The sequence below is a fragment of the Penaeus japonicus genome, unplaced genomic scaffold (assembly GCF_977035675.1).
Source record: "Penaeus japonicus unplaced genomic scaffold, GWHDUDI00000001_assembly GWHDUDI00000017, whole genome shotgun sequence".
NCBI classification, from domain to species: domain Eukaryota; kingdom Metazoa; phylum Arthropoda; class Malacostraca; order Decapoda; family Penaeidae; genus Penaeus; species Penaeus japonicus.
The window spans coordinates 20757774-20770273 of record NW_028234419.1 but is presented as its reverse complement, the minus strand read 5'-3'; the positions used below and the strand labels follow the sequence as shown (position 1 = coordinate 20770273).

Here is a 12500-nt window from a genome sequence, read left to right as displayed (position 1 = left end):
AAAAACATCCTCCCTGTTTCCTAACCAAACCATGCAAAACACAGCAATTCACTAATTAGCAGTGAAGAAAACACAATCTATATTTCTTCTTATCAGAAACCATAATGCATACTGGAGAAAATTTTCTCCATAAATTGTAAGATTATGACACCATTGCAGCATTATCATAACTGCACTAATAAACAAATTCTGAACATAATACACATAAATACACATATATCAAAACCATATAAACACTCACCACAGGCAACAAGAGTGTGTGCACGTCCACAAGCAACGTGCAATGCTTTCTCCGGCTTTAGGGCTAAAAGAATAAAGAAAAATCCTTGAAAAAGATGTACCTAGGCATTCTCCTTATATGTAACATATATGGGATATGTTCTTAATATTCTAAAGCAAAAATATAAAGCAAAAATATAAACATAAATTCAAACTATACCAAAAACAATTCTGTCAAATCATTACTCAAACATGCAAATCTTTCCTTTATAAACTCTAATAGCAGAGACAATGTCATATCTATTATACTAACATTATTAATCAGTAGTTTCATAGAATAATAACTATAAAATAAAGAATGGCTTGAAATCTTAAATATATTTCTCTATACAAAACTATTTTCATTTCACAGAGAAAATATAAAGTATATTTGCACTCAGTTTAATCATCATCTTCTCTAACTTCACCAAAATGTCCTCTGACAACATGATAGTATTTTATACTATATAGCAAAGGGTTAAGAGAAGATTATGTTCATTTCATATTCAGCCAAAGTTTCCTTAATCCTGCAATCAACACTAATGATACAAACAACAGAAAACAGATACTGAAGTGATAAAAATATCACACTATGATAACCACATGGAAATTGTTTAAGTGAACTGAAAAAATGGCATTGAGTATCTCACCTTTCACACATGATGGCTTGTGAACAGTTTTTGTCGAACCAAGGCCTAGCTGTCCCATATCATTACTCCCGATCATAAATAATCTTCCGGTTTCTGAAGCAAAATTTCATACCTCATTTAACAATTGAATAATGAGCAAGTTCTGAGCAAAATATGTTTCCTATAATAACAGTAATAACAATAATAATAATATCCATAACTGTAAAAAAAAATCAATAATAATATCAGCAATAAATATATCAATAATAAGATTTACAATATAAAAATATCAATAATTGCAACAATAATGCCAATAGCATTAATGATGGCAATATCAACAAAATCAATAACACTAAAGCTATTAATAATGATTGATAATTGATGATGATAATGATAATGATAATGATAATGATGATGATGATGATGATGATCATGATGATCATGATGATGATGATCATGATGATGATGATCATGATGATGATAATCATGATAATGGTGATGATAATGATTATAATAATGTAAATAGTGATAATAATACTAATAATAACAATAGTAATAATAATAATAATAAAAAATAATGATAATAATAATGATAATAATAATAATGATAGTAAAAATGAAAATAATGATAAAGATGAAAATAATAATAAAAATAACAATAACAATATGGATAACAAAAATAATGTCAATATCAATATATTAAAACTATATCTTTCATCACAGCAATGATGATAAGGAATATGACGGTGACGGTGACGATGATGATGACGATGACGATGACGATGACGATGACGATGACAATGACGATGACGATGACGATGACGATGACGATGACAATGACGATGACAATGACGATGGTGATAAATGCCTGCTTACTAATCCTCTCCTTTACCTGTGATGACAGCAGTATGTTCATCCCCGCATGCAATCTCCACAACAACATCATTCTTGATCCAGAACTTTGACGGCACATTATCAGCAAATCTACTTTTTCCGAATGTAAAGACTGCCCCTGTATCTGGAGGGAGAAAGACGTTGTAATGAATAAAGAGTGGGAGATTGAAATATCGTATACATGGAGGAATTTCTAGGGCACAGATGAATTAAATATGTTTTAATTATTTCCTCACTATATAACTTCTGAAGTACTTGTTTAAAAGATAATATATCTTCATAAACACGAACTTATAAAAATTGGTAAATAAAATCAAGAGTACCTTTTTCTGTTTTTAAATGAATATCATCTATAAAAATAAATCTGTAAAAAATGAAAAACCTACATGGAGGCAAACAAACAAACCAGTGGTAAATAATACATCCACCAACAAGAAAAAAAGGAAAAAGCTAGTAAAAATATTAATGAAATAAATACACACCCTATCTTTGGTGAGACAACTCTCTAGAGAACAGTCATTTTTAGAACCAAGTATTTATGCCTACCTCAGGATTACCTCAACAGGTTCTCAAACTGTACACTTTCTAGGTCTCTCTGCCAGCTATCAATATGTGAAAAGGTCATTCCTGGATATCTCAATCAATACCCACTTCTCATATTTGTTTGATGAACCAAGGAGTCACAATGCAAGGTGCTTCCCAGGAGAAAATTTCCAGGAAAATTAATATACACTAAATAACACAAGCTTATTGGTAAGATAAGAACTAAAATTAACATCATTATCAAATATACATATATCATGCTATATCAGAGTTTGATACAAAGAACAAGAATTATAAGTCTTTTTCCTTTATAAAGAAATTATGATTGAAACCAGTTACATATACAGGGTAGCAGTTACATGAAATTCTAAAAAATAGACCCAATAGGTAAAAAATGGGAAGGGGGGGTGGACAACTGGTAATACCCCAGACAGTTGTAATAACAATGAAAAATTTATTTTGGGATAGTCTTATCTTGCTCAAAACTATGACATTTTCTTATCACTTTTGTTTGTGAAATGACACAATTGTTTTGATTAATTAACAAAATTTGAACTACTAAAACATCACTAAATACAGAAATAATTGAAAAAGTCATGTCTTCACTACTACACACAAAATTTGAAATTCCATACATGTTGCACAATCAACTGTTATCAGTGGAATCAATTATCAATTAATAAAAAAGTCATACCTAATTATTGTTCAAAGTAGTGAAACTAACATATATCTTACATTTTAAGACCTTTATTCTATTGTACTAAATACATTCCTTTAAATAATATATTTATTAATCACAACACATTCCTGATGTATGAAAAAAAAAAAAAAATCCGGAGCAGTTTATGAAATTAATACATAGTACAGTACACAAGTCTACCTACATTCAACAGTGATAAAAGTATTTCAGAAAATACAGACTATGCCATTTCCAGCACCAGCAGGTGACTGGGATACACCAATTGATATTCTATGGGTAATGATATGATATGATATTTGGCTAGTTCAGTTTTAAACTATCACTTGGTTAAACTACTATTTAGTTATAAATTTGATAATTATGTGACATGATCAATTTCTTAATCATATAATCCAATAAGAAGAACAACCACTTGCAAACATACACAAATAGTTTTGTTCTGAGAGCTATTTTTATTCTATTTAAATTGTGATTTCCCAATCTTTTTTTTGGAATAAGAAAGTGAAATCTAAACCTTTACGATAACTTATATCATAACGGTTGTTCCCCTAAAAAAATACTGACTATGAGCAGTTAGGGAAGCATTTCAATAATATTTTACTCCTACTTTAAATGTGACAGTGCATTGGTATTGCAGTGCTGGCGCGATCAATGGCACCTTACCCGATTTTATATGACAATAAAGAGTTTTACTATACTCTACACTTATGAAATTACTAATACTTGGATCTGATTGTTTTCTAAGACGTAACAAGCTATTGGGTACATGAACAGTTTCAAACTCCCCTCTCACATACACTGTCATGCAACTCCATACATACAAGTCTTCGGAGTTCAAGTTACACCGCTGCGACTTTAACACTCTTCAAATCTTTTTAGCTCGTACTACAAGGTATTATGCACAACTCAGCGATAATCTAACACCTTCTGCAGAAAACAGTCCCACTTTCACCGGCTGTCATTCACTTAATCCATAAAATATCACACAAAACATTACCTGGGATGTCGAAGTCGTCTCCCACTGCCATTTTCAATCAAAACAATGCGGCTCCGAAGCGAGTCGACGCGAGGATCGATGGCCGCGTTTGGGATATTTATGACGACACGCGGCGGCGGCAGCGGCGGCGGCGGCGCGCGGAATGCTTCAAAATGCCGCACTGACTGGAAATGAAATGTCTCATGCATTGGAAAGTCATTCGTTTGAACATATTTTAGCTTATTCGTTAATCGATGATTTTGTTGCAGGTATTAGACACTTAATATTCGGACATCCCAGGTAATGTTCCCTTTGATAGACTGTGATATATCGATCGAACGATTTTTTTTTTTTAGTAACATGTTTTTGGCGCCTACATCCTGGTGAAGTAGTAATGGAAATCAATTCGAATAGACGTGAATGGGTTTCATTCACGTAACTTCCAACTGAAATAGTTGTTCCTATTAAGCGATCTCTGTGCCTCCCATATCTACCGCTCAATTTACCTTTCGGCCGGTGGACCGTAGGTCAACACCAGAGAAGGATTATTTTTACGGATTGCTATAAATAACCTTACATACAATTTTTTTACAAATATTTTTTATAATGTGTTAAGCTGTGCATTGCTGTGACTATGTTCTAGCGTTCTCACTTCATAGAAATTTTGTAAAAAAAAAAAAATAATAATAATGATGATAACAATTGTAACAAAAATAAATTGCAGTAATCCAATCTGCTGTGTGTTCGTGTTCATATGGTGTAGTGAGGTAGGTGACCGTCATAGCTAAAAAAAAAAATTAAAGTCTGAAATATGTAAGTTTCAATCTAGTACGATATAGATAATTGAAATCATTCGGGGCATTATTGGATGAAAAGCCGTTCGAGAGAGCGCTCTGCGGCTAGGAAAATGCATCTTTGGTCTTCTGTTCTGGCAAGACAGGCGTCCTGATCTAGGATTAGTCAGGTTACTCGCCTGATCTCGACGAGGTAAGGGTCAAGGGGTTACTACTTCATAGTCTTATGTCAGCATGATGGTTGTGTCCGTGAAATTAAGCCGGTCGATTTTCATGTGTATGATGGATAGATTTGTATTTACATTGTAAAAGTCTACTTGCCAATTATCAGGATCCTAGGTATAAGGTAACATGTTAGGGAATTATGTTAAATTATGCATAATACACTTGTAAAGGGTTTATGGTTGTTTTCACACTATGGTTCTGCTCATTCTTTTGGCATAATTGCGGTTCACTTTTGTGTTTGAGATTTGATGAATGGAAGTATGTGATTAAAGACCTGGGAGGTAAGGGAAGGTGTAAGGGAGATCTTGACATGGTCATTTGATTTCAGGCTGTGGACAAAACTGGCGGTCGGCTAGTCTGTGTTCTGTAGCTTCAAAAAAGGCTTCTCTGGCCAATTCTCCGGTGCCAAATCGGAGGAACGACCAGAAACGGGTATGGCCGGCGATAGTCTCGGAAGGGAAGTCCAGAGCCACAAATCGAAGGATCCAATTTAGGGTCCCAGCAATACCTAAAATCTCCGATGGCAATATTGAGATCAAGCCAGGTGATAGGACCAAGCTGTTGTTACTTGACTTTCCAGTCTCTTTTGGTTTGGATGTGATCACTTCACATCCCTGCCCATTGAGGCTTCCTGTCTGTTGAAGGGAAAGACTCCTCCTAGGCAGGTCCTATCCATCATCTCCCTAGACCTGGGCAACTGGCGCACTTACAGCCTTAGAATGTTTGTAATAGAGCCACCCTAGTGCTTGAAGTGCTGGTGACTGCTCAGAGGGATCTGAGCCACAAGGGCAGTCAAAAACCAAGGAGCATGAAATCCCCTCTTCATTCATGAGGACGATCTGCTGTCCACGGTGCTGATGGCAGTTGCTATGGATTTGGGTAAGACTAGTGAGAAGGCAAATAAAGCAGCCCAGGCCACCCTGAGGGCGATGGCTCTGGCTGTCTCAGCCCTGGAGATGCGGACCGATGCTAGGGAACCGGTTTTCACTCTAGCCTGGGGTGACTCCCCCCACATCACCCTCCACCACCACCAGACTCCAAGCCCTAGTGACATCCTAAGATGGACAGGAGAAAGCTTATGACCATCAAGGTCAAGTCTACCAGATGGTCTTCTCCCTAGAGAACCTCACCAGGGGAACACTAATGAGTCTGACAGGAACCGTCACCGGAGAGGAGTACCCCATGGAAACATCAAACTCTGGCGCATCTGATGACACCAGAATAAGTCGGGAACGTCTACAACCCGGTAGACTTAACTTCATTGAGACTAGCACCACCTTGCCTGCAGGTTCTGATGCCGCATTCTCTATGAAAGAATTACAGAGTGCCTACCAGAACACATCAGGCAAAGTTCTTGGGAGAGACGATTTCCTGTCCGATCATTTCCCACCTGGGACTAGGTGGAGAACGTGTATTACTGCACCTTATCAGCCGGTCCTGGGCCAGCTCTACCCTTCCCCAAGTAGAAAGATGGCTGACATTGTCCCTATCCCAAAGCCAAGGAAGCCAGGTAGGTGCCATCCCATCTTCCTTCTTGGCTATCTCTGTAAGATGGCGGAGATGATGTTGTTGAACCAACTTCAACGGTAGCTGGGAGCTCCACCAGAGCATCTACATGGATTCACCAAGCGAAAAAATACGGAGCATAGTTTAACCACACTCCTGAGCTTCGTCAGCAATAATAGCTCTGTGTTTTTTCTTTATCTAGAAAAGGCCTTTGAATTGACAAGTCCTTTTGCCATTTTGGAGACCCTTTTTGGGAAAGGAAATATGAGTAAGCTTCTGGCCTTGCTACGGGACAACTTCTGGAGCTGATCTACCTGGGTCAGGTTCTAGAAACAGGCACACCCTAGGGTAAGATTCTCAGTCCGGCTCAAGGTTCTTATATTCTCTCTTCTTGATTAATAACTATCAGAGGTTGCAGGCTAATCTTCTATGCAGATAATCTTGCCCTCATTTCCACTAGGACGCATACTGTGGGCAGGGCACGTGTTTGGATCTCCTGTATGAGGATTGTTGTAGAACTGGAATGGAGATCTCATCTGCCAAGTCCAAGGCCATGGGTTTGACATCCTCAGGGAGATCAGTACCCGATTAACAGGACTAAAGCACGACTTTCTGCCATAAATGTAGTCTGGCAAACACATCTCGTTCTACATCCATGCGATCCATCCCGTCATGGACTACGCCTGTCACCCTGATCATTGCTGTTACCAACCCTCAGAATGAAGTTGCAATGATTATTCTGGGTGCCCCCAGGTGGACAAAACTTCTCAACCTCCATCTAGAGGCAAATCTCCATTCTCTGACATTTGCATTGACCTCCGTGCAGAGGTCATTCAGGTTCCCTCTGACTTGCTCCTCAGGTAGAAGGTCCTACACCACCTTGAACTTGGATTCACCCATCTCTGACATCTTTGAAGCGGGGAGTGTCGAGGCAGAATTATACCATTACTCCTTCAGGTTCTATCACGTAGGGTGACAGACAACGCCTCCTTATACTACTTCATCGTCCTATGTTGGCATGATGGTAGTGTCTGTGAAATTAAGCTGGTCGATTTTCATGTATGTAATGGATCAATGTGTATTTACATTATATAAGGTAGGCATAGCTATCCTAAGATGCAAAGTGAAGGCAGCAGACCATGCTGGGGTCCAGCAGATCAACAGAGATAAAGCCAGAAACTCCCCGTCTGCCAGATGGTATAGTGGACATGGGGTATGAGCTACAGACACTCTTCGCAAACAGATCAAGATGTGTCGAGGCGACCATGCACAGATTAAGAGTGTGAATACACACGATTTCCCCGCCGAGCACTTCCCAACACAGATGTTGGGAGGGCTTTAAATAGCTGAAAGAAATTACAGGACCTTTCGGTCCCAGTGAAAGTTATTTCATAATCCTCACTGAACTGACCTAAACTGAACGGTTCACCCCATTCTCCCGTACACGGTACTTGCCAGAGTTTATTCTCTTTTATTTTAGTATTTATGATAATTGTTGGTGTTTGTTAATGATATTTCTTTTGTATTGATACATCTCATTTAACACTTTTCAAGTATTTTCTTAAGCACTCTTGATGACGTTTTTATTGTTTCAGGTGTTTGCAACGCTCTTCTATACTTAATTAGTTTGGGATGATTTATTGTTTTATTGTATACGATACCCCCTTTGATTCAGTTATGTCACATGACTGTTTGTCATCGCATATCTGATGACATACCAAAGGGAAATTGAATCACTGGTTCTGTGCAGCAACATTGAGAAAAAAATACTGTTAGGAGCCTTATTTCTCTTTCCCATCAGTTCACGAGAAAGAGGAATAAGGAAAGCAACTCGTGTCTCTGGTGTCGGATTTGATCGATCTTTCCGGAATAGACATTGTCCCTTGGCTACAGAGAGAGTGGTCGTGGTGTTTTCCTTAGATTAGGCTGTGAGGTAGTCTTGCCCCATTATGCTTAGAATGGGTCATGTGTTTGTCGCAGCTCAGACCCACGGTTTCCATTCTTGTTTGCCTTTATCTTTCCCCATTATCCAAACGCGAACTTTCTTATTACATTTTATTGTCGTATGTTTTGTTTTACTTCATTTAGTCTTTGTACAAGTCATCAATGTAATGTTTCTGTCTTATTTTTCCTCAGCTGCTCCAAATCTAAGCCTTATCTAGGTATAGGCAATGTCTATAGGAATAATATCTCAGTGAGTTATTGGGGATAAAGGCAATAGTTGATGATTGCTGAGCAATCGTATCCATTCTTAACTATCACAGGGATACTTGAACACTTCAGTGATTTACAATGGCTTTGTTAAGCTTACGATATCTCAGAGATGTAGTACAGTTTGAACAACCATTCAGGTAGTCCAACGTAATTGTTCAGGCTTACGCATACACACACACACACACACACACACAACACACCTATGTGTGTATGTATGTATATGTATATGTATATATATATATATATATGTGTGTGTGTGTGTGTGTTTGTGTTTGTGTGTATATGCATCTATGTGTATATATATGTGTATATATATATATATATATATATATATATATATATATATATATATATATATATGAGTGTGTGTGTGTATGTTTGTCCATGCTGATATTCACACGATATTTTCCCTGTGTGACCTGGGACGTTTACTTACTGTCATATTTGTTTCACATTATATCACCTGGTAAGATAAGCTTTACTTAAGAAGAGGTTAATATGACGTATTTTAGGGTTCTCTTATATTTATACGTTTAACTTTTGTGTAATGGGTATAGCATAGAGCTACTTTCATTAAAGTAAAGGAAATACGAAGATGCAAAAGTATAATTTATATATAGCTATCTTAGCACTCATTCTGGCAATTTTGAAGGCTTTCTTCAGTCTAACTTCTTTGCAGAGAATCAGTACACGAATGGTAATCTTGAGCAATTTCGTCGTGTTAAACCCAGTGTTTAGTCTCATAAGGGAACTTCAACTAGGAAGTTGGTGCCTCTTAGTCATGATAGATTTACCTGATGATGTTTCACTCGGCATATTTTCCCATGCCATGGAGAGTCTTTGTGTGACGTCAGCAGTGACACGTCACCACTGCCCCACTCCACAAAGCATTTGATTTTGTTATCTATTTTCTGTGACATTATGAAAAAGCATCTTATTTACTATGATGACCCATTTTATTGATCTACAATGTATAAGCTTGCAAACATACCACTGCTGCATATCAGTGAAAGTAAGTCCTCAGATATATTCCTATATATCAAATATAAAGAAGCATATAGTATTATCTCCCGAGGCGGCCACACAAGGACATCCTTGCGCAATTCTTAAAGGTATAATTAAACAATGTCTTATACTATGTACATTTATTTCATAATATTGTACAGTTCTAAAATAATTATAAAGGTAAATGTTTTAGATATGTAAGGAATGTCATGGATAGTTAGTAGGCAAGTATTTCCAATATGCCATACTTGATGCTGCCTTTGCTTACTGATGTATTTATCATTCTGTGCCTATGGGATCCTGTTCCAAATCGTTAACCTTTCACTTCCCTTTTATACATGTTATATTTGAAAGATTAAATAACATTACATTCATATATTATTTTCTGTTACAAGGAGACATAAAGGATCAAATGAATAGGAAGACATACCGTAGTTTTTATTATCTATCTTCAATTGCGAAGATTTGTGGTATAATCAAGTAGTTCTCAAACTCGGGGTAAGTAGTGGGGCAAGAGCTAAGTTTTGGAGGGGGTCATTTTTATTTTGCCTGGAGGTAAATACTATGGTAAAAATATATTTTAGCAAGGGGAATTATAATTTGGCTTGGGGGGGAAATATACTTTGGAAAGACATACTTTGCTTGGGGTAAAAGCTACACTTTTGGCTACGGTACAACTACATTATGGTTGGGGTAAAATTATATCTTGGCTGAAGTTAGAATTATATTTCTGCTAGTGTAAGAGGACAATTACATTTTGGCTGGGGGAAAAGCTACATTATGGATGGGGGAAAATCATATTCTGGCTGAGGTAAAACTACATTTTGGGTGGAGCACCCTTTTTTTTTTATCTGGGTCACACCTACATTTTGGATAGGTCATTAACTATACTTAGGCTGGGAAAACCTAAGCGGGAGAGTAAAATTTGTAATTAAATCTATATCTGCATATCCATATAAAACAATATGAATTATAATCAAGAAGTAAAGCTTGTTCATACACTCATAACGTAATGTTAGATTGAATAGTGAATAAAGAAGGATCTTACTAAGGGGTAATTCTAAACAGTGATAATACTGAAAGAAAAAAAAGCTTTAGAAACACTGTTCTACTCCCTTGGTATTGCTTTTATTAACACTGGATCAGCTGGGTTGATGGCTACGGTGGGAATTTCAAATTTGAGCGGGTTTGGAGTCTCCTCACAAGGGACAAGTCTGTGCGAAAATAGAGAATCGGTAGTACAATGATATTAAATACGGATGTGAGTTTGAATGATAGTAATAAAGCATATATCATTAGTACATATTAAAAGTATATAGTTTGTGTAAATTATCATATTTGATTTAGGAAAATAGAGAGCTTTTCTTGAAATGGTCTGATTGAAATCATTAAAATTAAGGTCCCGTGAAAGCTCCTTTCCAAACAAATCAATCCAAAAAAAATCAGATGTTAATTCAGTCATCTAAAACTCTGATAAAACACAACAGCACTCCCATACCTGTAATTCAGCAATACTCTTGCTAGTGTTAATTTTGCTTCCAGCTGGGCGAACCTCATTCCAACACAGTTTCTTGGACCAGCTCCGAACGGTATATAGGCCATCGGGTGCCTCGTGTTGTTTGCTTTGGCTTCCGGAGAAAATCTGCCGGATCAGGAGGTGGTAAATATAGGATATACTCTTAAGGTTTTAATATTTTTACAAGAGAAAATCCCTACTCGTTAGTGTATTTAAGCCAAGTCGTTTGTGAGGTTATCAGTCCCTCCTTCATCAGCCCCCCCTCCCCCCTAAAAATCATAAGTAATGGCTATATGGTTATCTGTGGAAATTTCCCAATTGATAATAGAGAAAAGAAGTTAATCTTACCTATCAGGGTCAAACTTCAGTGGGTCAGGCCACTGCTCTGGGTCTCGCTGGAGCAGCCAGATGGGAATAAGTACATTCATGTCTTTAGGGATGTGAACGTCGCCAATCTGGAATGTGTTACTTTGTTTACCACAGCGGACTAAAAGTCAATTTCTATGAGACGATAATAATCTTATTGTAGGTGTGAATAACATGGATTTTTTTCGTGATTCCGACTGCAACTATATGAAAATGGATTGAGAGAGAGCGAAAGATAGAGTGAAAGAGAGAGAGAGAGAGAGTACATGGACATTTCCCCTTCGTTTTCAGGGCCCAAAAATAATAGAAAATATAATAATACGAAATGATAACTAGAAATACATATCTATCAACTTTTTATTTTACTAAAACTATCCACTACATAACATTCTCGGGAAGGCCTAGCGTTATGAAACAGGCCCACCCACCTGCATATCTTCCGCTGCCTCTCGGGTGATGAAGGTCACAACAGGCGGGTGCAGCCTCAGGGCCTCAGAAAACACCTGGTCCAGATAGGTGAGGCTGTTCACCTGCTCGTACGTCAATTGGCCATCTGTCTGTTATGGGAGAGAAAGGGTTGTTCAAACTGAATATGCAACGTCGGTACATTCCTACTTTATGTTTAATGTATTTGCAAGTGATCTCTCCGATTAAATTTTTTGTGGGTGTGTTCAGTAAGACATTTACTGTATGTTTTCGTGTTTTTTTTCCTTAATTGAGGAAATTAAAGAATACAAGATAACAGTTGCTATTTACTGATGTTGTTTACGCTATCTCAAGATAAGAAAATAATTGTAGGGCCTATCAACATCTGAAATGATAATGTGACATGATCAACAAAGTTCATCCGTTATGTATACACTGTTTACCCATG

The 12500-nt window shown here is 37.1% G+C and overlaps 2 protein-coding genes across 5 annotated transcripts in view; both read right to left on the bottom strand.

Moving 5' to 3' along the window:
* LOC122267586 (X-linked retinitis pigmentosa GTPase regulator) overlaps positions 1 to 4148 on the bottom strand; it is a 33312-nt gene extending 29164 nt beyond the window's left edge. For both annotated transcript variants that reach the window (XM_086546083.1, XM_086546084.1), the window contains exons 1-4: positions 4022 to 4148; positions 1780 to 1905; positions 909 to 1001; positions 242 to 304 (exon numbers count right to left, since the gene is read on the bottom strand). In XM_086546083.1, coding sequence (XP_086402209.1) covers positions 242 to 304; positions 909 to 1001; positions 1780 to 1905; positions 4022 to 4052 — 313 coding nt within the window. In that variant the 5' untranslated portion in view covers positions 4053 to 4148. The remainder of the gene's footprint in view (positions 1 to 241; positions 305 to 908; positions 1002 to 1779; positions 1906 to 4021) is intronic.
* A 5721-nt stretch (positions 4149 to 9869) lies between these two features.
* LOC122257284 (cytochrome P450 3A29) overlaps positions 9870 to 12500 on the bottom strand; it is a 10657-nt gene continuing 8026 nt past the window's right edge. For all 3 annotated transcript variants that reach the window (XM_043022509.2, XM_086546085.1, XM_043022508.2), the window contains exons 3-6: positions 12055 to 12183; positions 11609 to 11715; positions 11243 to 11386; positions 9870 to 10958 (exon numbers count right to left, since the gene is read on the bottom strand). In XM_043022509.2, coding sequence (XP_042878443.1) covers positions 10853 to 10958; positions 11243 to 11386; positions 11609 to 11715; positions 12055 to 12183 — 486 coding nt within the window. In that variant the 3' untranslated portion in view covers positions 9870 to 10852. The remainder of the gene's footprint in view (positions 10959 to 11242; positions 11387 to 11608; positions 11716 to 12054; positions 12184 to 12500) is intronic.